The 12,219-nt window shown below is 50.3% G+C and overlaps 1 protein-coding gene across 1 annotated transcript; it reads left to right on the forward strand.

Annotated features, from left to right (window-relative positions):
• Positions 1 to 1,874: 1,874 nt before the first annotated feature.
• On the forward strand, positions 1,875 to 9,978 carry LOC130490449 (tyrosine-protein phosphatase non-receptor type substrate 1-like). The gene is made up of 5 exons (XM_056864277.1): positions 1,875 to 1,932; positions 5,452 to 5,784; positions 8,167 to 8,466; positions 9,186 to 9,683; positions 9,845 to 9,978. Exons 1-5 carry the CDS (start codon positions 1,875 to 1,877, stop codon positions 9,976 to 9,978), a joined length of 1,323 nt encoding a protein of 440 aa, XP_056720255.1.
• Positions 9,979 to 12,219: the final 2,241 nt, after the last annotated feature.

Genomic DNA, 12,219 nt, shown 5'->3' on the forward strand with positions numbered 1-12,219 from the left:
ATGTAAATTTGCTCCTGCCTCCCAACATTTTGGCCAAAGAGTGGAATCCCCCCTGCCAAATTCTAGCTCTTTCACTGAAATAATACTGAGTTGTATTGTATAAATATTTTATTTGCTTCTTCATTTATATCCCACCTTCTCCCCCCCCCATGGAGACCCCAGGTGTCTTACATAATTTCCCTTTTTCCATTTTATCCTCACAACAACCCTGTGAGGTAGGCTAGGCAGTAGGGTTGCCGGGTCCCTCTTCGCCACCAGCGGGAGGTTGTGGGGGTGGAGCCTGAGGAGGGCAGGTTTTGGGGAGGGGCTTCAATGCCATAGAGTCCAATTGCCAAAACGGCCATTTTCTCCAGGTGAACTGATCTCTATATGCTGGATATCAATTGTAATAGCAGGAGATCTCCAACTAGTACCTGGAGATTGGCAACCCTAGTAGGCAGAGAACGTGGGTCTGGCCCCAGGGCACCCAGCGAGCTTCCCTGGCTGAATGGGGGTTTGAATCTGCTTCTCCGACATCCTAGTCAGACAATGATAACTTTGAGCACGTTAGACCGCCCAGCTGTCTGGCAATGACCGCTTCTCCCCATTGGGAGGTTTTACCCAAGATTATGTGGATTGGGGCCAATCCATAATTAGGGTTGCCAGGTCCTTCTCCGCCACTGGCGGGAGGTTTTCAGGGCGGAGCATGAGGTTGTTGTTTGATTCCCCACTACCTGGAGGTTGGCAACTCTATGTATTGGTATTCGCTTAACACCTCCCACCCATTTCATTGACTGCTGTTTGTGGAGCGGGGTGGGTGGGGTACTGAAATGTTAATGTCATACCTTCTAAAATTCACTACCAAAGCAGCCATTTTCTCCGGGAGAACTGATCTCAACCGGCTGGAGATCAGTTGTAAGAGCAGATCTCCAGCTAGTACCTGGAGGTTAGTATAGTACGAAGGACTCACTAAAAACTGTACAGTTAAGCTGTAGTAACAAACAGTAGTCGGCTCTGCAGACAATAATAATAGTGTCATAAAACACTAAAGGTGACAGTGCCAAATTTACAAAAGCAACAATAGCAGATTTACAAGCACCTTCAAGACTAACAAAAATATCTTCAGGTATCTGAAGAAGTGAGCTGTGGCTCCCGAAAGCTCCTACCCTACCAGGAAATATTTGTGCGAGTCTTGAAGGTGCTCCTGGACCCTTGCCCTTTTCTACGACTGCAGACAGACTAACCCGGCTACCCGCTGTGAATTATCTAGAGCAGTGGTTCCCGACCTTTTTTTGACCAGGGACCACTCGGACTTTTTTGTTCGGTGCAGGGACCCCAAGGTTCAAAACAAAAATTCCGGGAATTTGAAAATAAACTTCAATCATAACTGTTACTTAAACATTAAACTTAGAATACTATTTGAATATATATTTTTATAATAGAGAACTTTTAATTGAAAATATTCATTTATTATGGGTTTATAACTTTGTTTCGCGGGCCTGAATTTAGTTCTCGCGGACCCCTGGTTGGGAACCAGGGATCTAGAAGGGAGAAAAGAAGCCGGAAACTTTAAGGGAAGGAAACAAACTTCTGGCGGGCGTCGGCAGAAGCGCCCGAAGCCCTTTCTTTGGAGCGGCGGTGCGCCAAGCGAAAGGGCTGCGCGCAGCAAGCCAACGACAAGCCATGGAGAGAAAACGAAACTAGCCACGACGGGCAGTTGGCCCGGCGATCAGCACCCCCGGGGACCGGACCGCGGCTTCCTCGCGAGGCTGCTTGCCCCGATCACGTCTGAACCCGCCCTGGGTCGGGGGCAGCGGCTGGCGGTGGCGCTTCCCTCCCCCGAGCGCCGACTGTGCGCGCAGCAGCGCAACTGAACCAGCCCCGCCGCGGCGACCATGCGGGGCTCCCGCGCCGCCTTCCCGTGGCCCCTGCTGCTCCTGCTGCAGTCTACCTGTGAGTAGAGGTGACTTCCCCCGGGGGGGGGAGCGTGGGGATCTCCCTGGTTGGGTCGGGGCCCGGCTGTCGCTGCTGCTGTTGGCGCGGTCGGGCGGGAGAGGAGATGGTTTTGCGACGTGCGCAACCGGCCTTGAGAAGGGGGGGCGCCTTGGCCATCTCCTGGGCCCGGAGTAGGGGGTCGCTGGGGGTGTGGGTGGGGGGAGGCAGTGGTGCATTTCCTGCATTTTGCCGGGGATGGGGCTGGATCGCTGGTTCCCAAAGTTCCCAAAGTACCACCCCCGGGGGGGATTACCAAGGGGGCACTAAGAGGCAGGGGGCAGCAGGGGGTGCTAGAGGAGGGCCCCTTCAACTGTGTGGTTGGATAGGGTGGGGGGCGCTGGGGTTGAGTTTGTGGGACCAAGGGGGCGGGCCCCCGAAAGATATGGGAACCACCGGACTTGATGATCCTTCCAACTCCTTGGCCATTTATTCCTGGAAGGTTTTGCCTTGGATTTGCCACTCTGTAGATCAGGGGTGGGGAACCTTTTTTCTGCCAAGGGCCATTTGGATATTTATAACATCATTCGCCAGCCATACAAAATTCTCAACTTAAAAATTAGCCTGCTATATTTGGTCAAACATTGAGTCAAGAGGCACGACCGGAGATGGCTCCGAGTGTCTGCCATGTAGAGCGACTCGCTTTTGAGCTGTGCCGTCCCCAGCTGGGCCCAAAAAATTCAGGCAGGGCAGCAAACACAAGACGGAGTGAGCGACAAGCCGCTCAGGGCTTGTAGGCGAAGGAGCTCGGTCCAGTAATGCCCCGCGCGAGGGGGCAGATCTCCAGTCTTAAATCCTTCTGAGCTAGAGATCTGCCAGGACCCACAAAGGGCCAGACCAAATGATTTCGCGGGCCTTATACGGCCCCCGGGCCTGACGTTCCCCACCCCTGCTGTAGATGCACATTTTCCCCATCCGAATTCTCAAAACTCTGCAGGGGGGTAATTCACAGGGGGGCTTATTGTTGAGAATATGGATGGGGGGAAAGGCATCTAAAGAGTGCCAAATCCAAGGCAAAGCCTCCCATGCATAAATGGTATTAGATTCGATAAACTGGGGAGAGACAGAGGGATCCAATTGTCCCCCACTTGCCCCCCCCATGCCCATAGGGAGGGAGCAGGAACAAGAGCGAAGGGCTGCAGTTGGCAGGAAACACAATCGGTTTTATTTTGGGGGGGGAGACAGAAATTGTTAGTCTTCAGCCCCTCCCCGGGGAAAATGCGTCAGTAAGGCATCAGTGGGAGATCAGCTTGGAACAGGCGCCTGTTCCTGACAAGATAGACTTTGTGGACGCCCATCCTAGAATAAAGGTTGACAGGGAGGAGGCGCTGGACTTCTGGGTTACTTTGCTACAGTAAACGGTTCCCACCCTCCCAAAGGGGGGGGGTCTTCATTTTACCCTGGGGAGGGGAAGAGAGGGGCCTGCATTCAAATGAGGGCAGTCGATGGGTTTTGAAGGGGTGAGCAAGTTAAGAACGTAAGAAAAGCAGTGCTGGCCCATCAGGTCCAGCAGTCTGTTCACACAGTGGCGAACCACAAACAGGAAGCCCACAAACTCACGAATTATATGCAAGAGTGCAGTTCTATTATATACAAGTGCAAGTAGCCAACATGGATAAAGATACATATATAAACATATATACAAAGATAGAGTGTAGCTAGCAAGCTACCACAATAGATGATCAGTTTTTGCAATGAATGTCTTTCAAAGGTAAGTACAATGACTTATTTTTGTATATTTCTTTTCAAAGAAGCAGATGAAACATGAGAAGAGGCGTGTCAAAGCTGGAAGCACTTTCCGGATGGTTTCAACGCTTTCACTGTCTAAAAGACAGCTTCTTCAGCCAAAAGCCTCAAGTTGTTTCTCCTTTTAATCACAAAATATTCTTATGCTTGTATCTTTTTCTCCTTAGCGCTCGGTTGGCTGCTTGAATTTTTGCTAAACCTCCAGGTACTAGTTGGCGATCTCCTGCTATTACAACTGACCTCCAGCCAATAGAGATCAGTTCACCTGGAGGAAATGGCTGCTTTGGCAATTGGACTCTATAGCATTGGCATCTCTCCCCTCTCCCAAATCCTGCCCTCCTCAGGCTCCGCCCAAAAAACTTCCCACAGGTGGCAAAGAGGGACCCGGCAACCCTATTTGTGCACTACTGAGATTCCTGTCCTCTCTAGGCTCCATCCCCAAATCCTCAGGAGTTTCTCCACCTGGATTTGGAAACCCTGTGCCCCCAATCCCCCACCAGTGACCAGGGTAGGGGGCCTGGCAACCCTAGCAGTCTAATACAATTGAATACGGAGGGCCTACTCTACAAGGCTGTTGTAGTCAACCCCTCTCAGCTTTGGCACACGAGCACTATATGGTAACAGCAACCCTGAGTGACACTGTAGAGTATTATAAACTCCACATCTTTCGTCGACCATTTTTTTGAGAGGCGGGGAGTGGGCTGGGGAGCCATGGGGCTGCCCAGTCATGCCTACAATAAAATATTGGATTTCTCCATTATGGCTGTACCTGCCCAGAGACAATTCACCTCCTTGGCCACACCACATTGGCACGATTTTCTCTCGGTATCCACCTACACCCACATTTCCCTCCTCATCACCATCCCATACCACTGCAGTTGTTGGCTTTTCAAAAAAAAACAAAAAACCAGTAGTTGCTGTATCACCGTAGCATTGTTAACACTGTAGCAATATAGCTATAGCACTATAGCAATATAGCAGTGTAAACCACTGGCAAAAAGCCCTTCAGGATTAATGCGAGGGGGAATGGGCGAAAGCATAGAGAATACCCCCCATATGGATGTCCTGCTGCTCTGTCTGTTTTCCTCCAAGGGTGTATGGGGGAAGATGAGAGGGCCATAGGAAAACAGGCCAGGGAAGGGATTAAAACAACCTCCCCCATTATTGCTGGCCATGGCTCTAATCCTAATTCCCTCCACAGTCACACCACTAAAGAGCTATGGGAGATCCTACTCACATATTTTGATTGGGGCTGGAACTATGAATTGGCATTATTTAGAGGTGGGAGAAATGTGCTCTGCACATGGAATGCCCTTGTGGCGCTTAGAATGTTCCTGGCAGTCCAGGACAGTTCTTGGGCAAAAACGAAGCCTTGTTCTCCTGGCTTCTCCCTCTGTCATGCATATCCCATTCCCTTCCTGGTACACCTTCTCTAGTGAGACAGCGTGGTGTAGTGGTTTGGAGCAGTGGAGTCTGATATGGAGAACCGGGTTTGATTCTCCACTCCACATGAGCAGCAAAGGCTAATCTGGTGAGCTGGATTTGTTTCCCCACTCCTCCACGCGAAGCCAGCTGGGTGACCTTGGGCTGGTCACGCTGTCTCAGCCTCACCCACCTAACAGGGTGTCTGTTGTGGGGAAGGGAAGGCAACTGTAAGCCGGTTTGATTCCGCCTTAAGTGGTAGAGAAAGTCGGCATATAAAAACCAACTCTTCTTCTTCTCTGTCTTTTTCAGGGGCAGTTCTGAAGGTGGAAGTGCCCCAGTCCTCGATCCGTGCCTTGCCTTTATCTGATCTACGGCTGTCGTGTAACTTCTCAGACCCAAGGCCCGTAACCCTGACTGACCTAGCTGTATTTTGGAAAAGAGACCAAGAGACAGTTGCCAAGTATTTGGCCGGAAAATTCACAGCAACAAGGCCCAGGGCAGAGATGTCCGACGAGCGGCTGCGGGCGGGCGATGCTTCCCTGCTTCTCCCACGGATCCAGGACGCCGATTCTGGGGTTTACACGTGTGTTGTTGTTTTCACGCCTGAAAAAGACGAGGGAAGCTTTGACTTGAAGCTGGAAGGTGAGAAATCCCAAGGGAAGATGGGCGGGGGGTAAGGAGCACCTTCTCCCCTACGAGCCGCACCTCCCCAGACGACGGGATGTTTGGGAGAGGCTCTGCCCCATGTCCCACCTTTCAGAGCATTAATTCAAAGAAGGTAATGGTGCCGTGGCTTCCCTGTGGCCGCTCTTCAGATGCTAAACGCTGACTGCTGCCCTAGGCTCCTCTGAAGTCAAGCAGGCTTGAAAGCATAGTGTCCAGATCACTTAAAGTGATGGTATCGCTTTGCTTCTCTGGTTAGACCTCACCTAAAGCATTGTGTTCAGTTTGGGGCACCTCAATTTAAGAAGGATGTAGACAAGCTGGAACGTGTCCAGAGGAGCATGACAAAGATGGTGAGTGGTCTGGAGACCAAGTCCTATAAGGAAAGGTTGAAGGAGCTGGGGATGTTTAGCCTGAAGAGGAGAAGGCTGAGAAGGGATATGATAACCATCTTCAAATACTTGAAGGGTTGCCATATAGAGGAGGGTGCCGAGTTGTTTTCTCTTGCCCCAGAGGGTCAGACCAGAACCAACGGGTTGAAATTAAATCAAAAGAGTTTCCGTCTAGACATTAGGAAAATTTTCTAACAGAGCCATCTGTCAGCAATGCCGATTCTATGACCTTAGGCGGATGATGAGAGGGAGGGCACCTTGACCGTCTTCTGGGCACGGAGTAGGGTTCACTAGGGGTGTGGGGGGGGGAGGTAGTTGTGAATTTCCTGCATTGTGCAGGGGGTTGGACTAGATGACCCTGGTGGTCCCTTCCAACTCTATGATTCTAACAAATGTAATAACTAGGGCCCCTTTATTCTCTAGAGTAGTAGCCCACCTTGTCCACTGCTAGAGAAAATGGTAGACATATATCAAGCTGTCACATCAAATTAGACCCAGGATTGGTCAGTTTTACTGACTGTTGTCTGTTCTAACCGACAGCTGCTTTCCAGGGTCTCTGGCAGAGAAGGACCTCTCCCAATTCCTGGACCCTCAAGGCTAATTCTCATGTTATAAAGGCCTCGTGTCCCCACATGTGGCTGGTCACTTTTTAAAAAAAGATATTTTATTAATATTTAAAAAACAAAAACAAAATAAAACAAGAAAATTACATGCACTTAAATTCGCACAGTTTAAACTCCTTCAGGGTGTATATTTCATCATACATCTAATATATTGTTCCAGTGTTCTACTATTTGCTTAATACATTCGTTCTATACTATAGACTCAATTTTATAAGCTGATCATTATATGTTATCTGTTTATGGTCTACCCATACCATTTAACATATTCAAAATAGAATTCCCATTTCATTCGCGATTCTTCAATCGTCTTCTTTCTTCATGCTTTTGATCTTTAGGAGGCGGTTGGTTTTATTTAGGGCTGCATTTGGTTAAGTTTAGCAGCAATCGTGACTAGCATTTTTTAAATTTTGGTTTTATATTGGAGACTGGAGAGCCAGCGTGGTGTAGTGGTTCAGAGCAGTGGTTTGTAGCAGCGGACTCTGATCTGGAGAACCGGGATCGATTCCCCACTCCTCCACATGAAGCCATCTGGGTGACCTTGGGCTAGTCACACTCTCTCAGCCCCACCTACCTCACAGGGTGTCTGTTGTGGGGAGGGAAAGCCGGTTTGATTCTTTTGATTGTAAGCCGGTTTGATTCTTCCTTAAGTGGTAGAGAAAGTTGGCATATAAAAACCAATTCTTCTTCTTCCTGAACTCTGTAGCCCTGTCCTTTGACTCAAACCTTTTCATCTTTGCTTTCCATGTGAATAGAACCCATGCAACTTTATTTGGGTTCATTTTCTGCTCCTTGGCAGCAACTGTTCCCCATTACATTGAGGGATTTTCACATTATTTTGGGATTTCATATACATCACATATAATAGCCTAAAACTTTAGCAGCCCCCGACCCCCAAGAAAAGGGAACTCTAGCAATTAAATTAACTGAAAGGTAATGAGAACCAAAAAGAACATCTTTGTCCATCCCTAGTCAGGAGAGATTGAAGAAGAAGAGTTGTTTTTTATATGCCGACTTTCTCTACCACCTAAGGCAGAATCAAACCGTCTTATAATCACTTTCCCTCCTCCCCTCAACAGACACCCTGTGAGGTAGGTGGGGCTGAGAGAGCTGTGACTAGCCCAAGGTCATCCAGCTGGCTTCATGTGGAGGAGCAGGGGAACAAACCCAGTTCACCAGATGACCCTCTGCCGCTCAGGTGGAGGAGCGGGGAATCAAACCCGGTTCTCCAGATCAGAGTCCACCGCTCTGAACCCCTACACCACGCTGGCTCTCTTGGGAGGGCTCTGAGGCTTGGAGACGACTTCAGGCGAGCCTCTAGATCTCCTAACCTCCCTCTCTGCCTCCAGCTGAGCCACACGTAGCGCTCGGATCCACGAAGCTGCAACTTGGCAAGCGGGCGGCACTGACCTGCACGGCATCGGGTTTTTACCCCGGCAACATCACTGTGGAATGGCTGAAAGATGGGGCGGTGGTGGAAGGCCCCCGAACGTCCCTTCACCACATCAGTCCGAATGGCTTATACAATGCGAGCAGCGTCTGGGAACTCACGCCAGGCCTCGCCGACTCGAACGCCAACTTCTCATGCCGCGTCAGGCACCAATCGCTGGAAGGCCCGCTCAAAGAAGACTTCCAGATCCAATTGCAAGGTAAGGGGAGACCCTTTCCAAGGGATCCAGGGCCATTTACGCAGGGTCAGTTTTGATGCTCGCTCAAAGCTCTTTCTTTAAACGCGACCTTTAAAATGCCTATTCACGGTCCCGATGCAAAAAGAGAAATTCCACCTCCCCCCCCCCACTCGCCTGCTCCTTCGCTCCTTCATTTGCATGGCCATTGGCAATGGTCGCTTGCATAGCTAAGCCGCGTTTGTGATTTTTCAGGGTTCCTTCCGTAAATGCTTCGGTGCAGGGGTGGAGCAAATACAAAAGATCGCGTTATGGTCAACTTTTCTGCATGGGCTTTAGTGTCAATTCAGAAACCCAATATAAGTGAATTAAAAACCCACATGTGTACCCCAACAGTGGCAGAGGGACTGAAATGTGCTTGAAGTGCCCTCGCGGATTCAGTCTCGGTCTTCCTCTGGTAGCTTTCATTAGATTTTTCAGGGAACTTTTTGTGGGCTTGGCACATTTTGCTGTTGTTCATTATCTAGGGCAGGGGTGTCAAGCATAAGGCCCGTGGGCCAAATCCGGCCTCTTGAGAGCTCTTATCCGGCTCACGAGGCTGCCACCCTCCCCCCGCTCCCAATCTAGGGTGGCGAGGCAGGGCCTGGCCCAACCAACTGACATTTATGTCCTATCCGGCCAGCGTAACCATCGAGTTCGACACCCCTGCCCTAGGGTCTTGAACTTGCGTTCTCTTCTTACAGCTCTCCCAAGCCTTCAGGTTTTCACCTTTGTGTCAGGGGACACCCTCGAAGTGCTCCGGTGCCTGGCGAGTGGATTTTACCCCCAGGACGTTCACATTCGTTGGCTGCGAAACGGGGCGCCTCAACCGCCGACAGAATCTCTACCCCAGACGCTGCCTAACGGGACATTCTCCATGCAGAGCGTCCTCTGGCTCCAAGAGACGGACCCCAGAGTCAGCTACATCTGCCAGGTGCAACACAAAGTGTGGGATGCCCCGCTGGAGTTGGCAGCCCCTTGGCAACCGAAAGGGGAAGGTGATGGACTTCCTTGCCCTACACCCCAGCGCCCCCAGAGTTCAGGGACGGAAGTGGTGCCCTGTTCATGCTCACTCACACTGACCCATTCATCTCCAGCTTCTGCTACAGGGACCGTTGCTATTTGGACTTGGCCAGTGCTCGTGCTCGGGTTCGCGCTTTGCCTCCTAGGTGGAGTCATGCTGTGTTTGACTTATAGGAAACGTGAGTCTGTATTTCCGCAAGGGATTGGGACTCGGTCGTGGGATGGTGGTGCAGGCAGCAAAGCCAGCGAAGGGGCAAGGATGAAACCGGGCTGCGGGGGGTGTTGTGGATGACAGTGACAGGGCGTCTCGCTAACTCCCCCCTCCCATCTCTCTTTGTAGGCAAGAATAAGTCATATCCAGATACCAAGGTCAATCAGAATCCTGAATCGGTCAATCTGAATCCTGCATCGGAAGAAGCCATATCGAAGACAGAAAACGACTTTGCCCCCAGCGGCACAACTACGTCGATGTGAAGCCCTTTTGTGGTACCCTGACGATCTGCTGCCTGGGACAGACCGCTTCGCTGCATCTCGAGGGGTGCGGCGAACAGACTCGAAGCACTCGTGGCTCTTTATTCAGCCAGCTGTTCTGGTGGCACGCAAAGTGAAGTGTTAGAATCGGGCCAGCAGCTCCTGACACCCTGCAGTGATCGAAAAACCCAGTAGGCCTGGACAATTCAATGGGCAACTATCCACGGAGGTAAAGGTGCCGCCCTCTCTTTCTCTGTACCACCCAAGGCCCAGGGGCATTGAATTTGTTCACAGCAGTGCTGTTGGTAAGGGTAAATTTCCATTGCTCTATGTTTGCTCAGATTTTACAATATGAAGCTACACATTGATAATTGGCCTTTGGTATTTCGCAAGTCTGCCTTGAGACTATCTTTTTAAGAAAAAAAGGGGAGGAACAACAAGCTAAAGTAATCTAAATGCATTTGGAGACAACCGCCCTAAGGTATAAACTTGCCAAGTGAAGTAGATCATGCGGTTTCCCTCCTCCCCCGTTAAAACCTCATAAAACTCCTAAAACGCCAGGAGAAACTCCGTTGGGAATATAGATCATGATGGGTAGCCGTGTAAAAGTGCATTCCTGAGAGGGATGCCTGTGCCAGGCTTAGGAGGCAAAGCAGCTGCACTGCCTCCTGGCACACACAAAATCTATTCAACCCTCATAGGAGATACGTACCTCGCCAAAAATAAAAAGAGGCATTCCCAGGCTGAAAGGGCTTTGGAGACTGCCTAAAGGCGGCCCCACCCTAGCACCAGAACGCCTCCCGGGACGCCAGAATGCCCCAAGAACGCCTCCTGGGATGCCGGCGCGGCCTTTGATGGCGTTCAGACTCCGGCAGAAGGCTCCGTTGGTGTCCCGGGCCGGAGCTGCAGTGCCCCGCAACTGGCATTCGGGCCTTCCCGCCAGCATTTGGGCCGCTAACCCCGGCGCGGGGGGCCCGGATGCCGGCGCAGCGCCTTCCTGACTTCCTAAGGGCTTTCGCCCTTAGATCTCAGGAATGCACTTTGTCAATAGCAGGAGCACCTTAAATACTAACAAAATTTCTGACGAGGTATGAGCTTTCATGAACCACACCTGTGTTGTCCAGCTTTCACACCCATACATTGTAATAAAGAATACGATGGCATGAATGGAAAACCGCGAAAACATTCTAAGGTCACTTCGCAGAGGAAGGCAATGGCAAACCACCTCTGTCAGTCTCTTGCCTTGAAAGCCCTATGGGGTCTCCGTAAGTCAACTGTGACTTGACAGCGCTTCACACACACACTTAGTGGCTGTGTTCATACACCATGCTGTGTGGTTTGATTAAACCACAGCCTGGTGTGCACATCGTAGTTGGTTCCTCGATTCTAGTTAGCCTGCTGCTTGCCTTCTCTCACGTCTCCAGGCATAATCTCTGGATTCTCCTGAGCTCCCTTGCCTTGTTTGAGTGCTGACACTGGTCTTTTATGCAGGGACGTTTCCCCGCGGTCACTCCTGCCGACTGCTCTGGGGTTTCCTTTCAATTATGCATGCTTTCCCACCTGTCAAAGGACGCCTCGCTCACCCTGGGCGTTTTGCCCATGTTTTCCAGATCCTGTTTGAGCAAGAATTCAGAAAATGCGGGCAAAACGCGCAGGGAGAGTGAGGTGACCTCTGACGGGCGGAAAAGGCATGCATAATCAAAAGGAAGCGCCGAAGCACCCCCGGTGGGGAAAACTGCAGGAAAACGTCCCTGCATAAAAGGCCAACGCTTCACTTTGCATGCTGTCGTCTGGTTGTTGCTGTAAATGGGAAAGGAATGGGCATGGAAGCTTAGAGCAAGCCAAGCCTTGGCTAAACCTGGTCCATTCTTCCTGTCTGGCTCCTTTACTACAGTTGGTGTATTGTGAACTGCTTCCAACTGTTAATACTGCACTTTGTATTCCCAGCGATGTATTAAGAGTTTGAAAAAACCATGGCTTATAAATGGTTGGAAGATGTCTTCACAGCTAAAGGGGCCAAACAAAGTGTGAACAGTATTTTTTATAACGTTTTCAAACTCTTAATACATTGGTGGGAATACATAGAAAGTGCGAACAGTATTTTTTATAACGTTTTCAAACTCTCAATACATTGCTGGGAATTCAAGTGCGGTAACCCCCAGTGTTGTAAGTGGAATGATTTCTATTGTGCATATTGTGAAACTGAATAGAAGCATGGGGTTAAGATCTTTCATCTTTTTTTTT

Source organism: Euleptes europaea, chromosome 18 (genome assembly GCF_029931775.1).
Source record: "Euleptes europaea isolate rEulEur1 chromosome 18, rEulEur1.hap1, whole genome shotgun sequence".
Lineage (NCBI taxonomy): Eukaryota > Metazoa > Chordata > Lepidosauria > Squamata > Sphaerodactylidae > Euleptes > Euleptes europaea.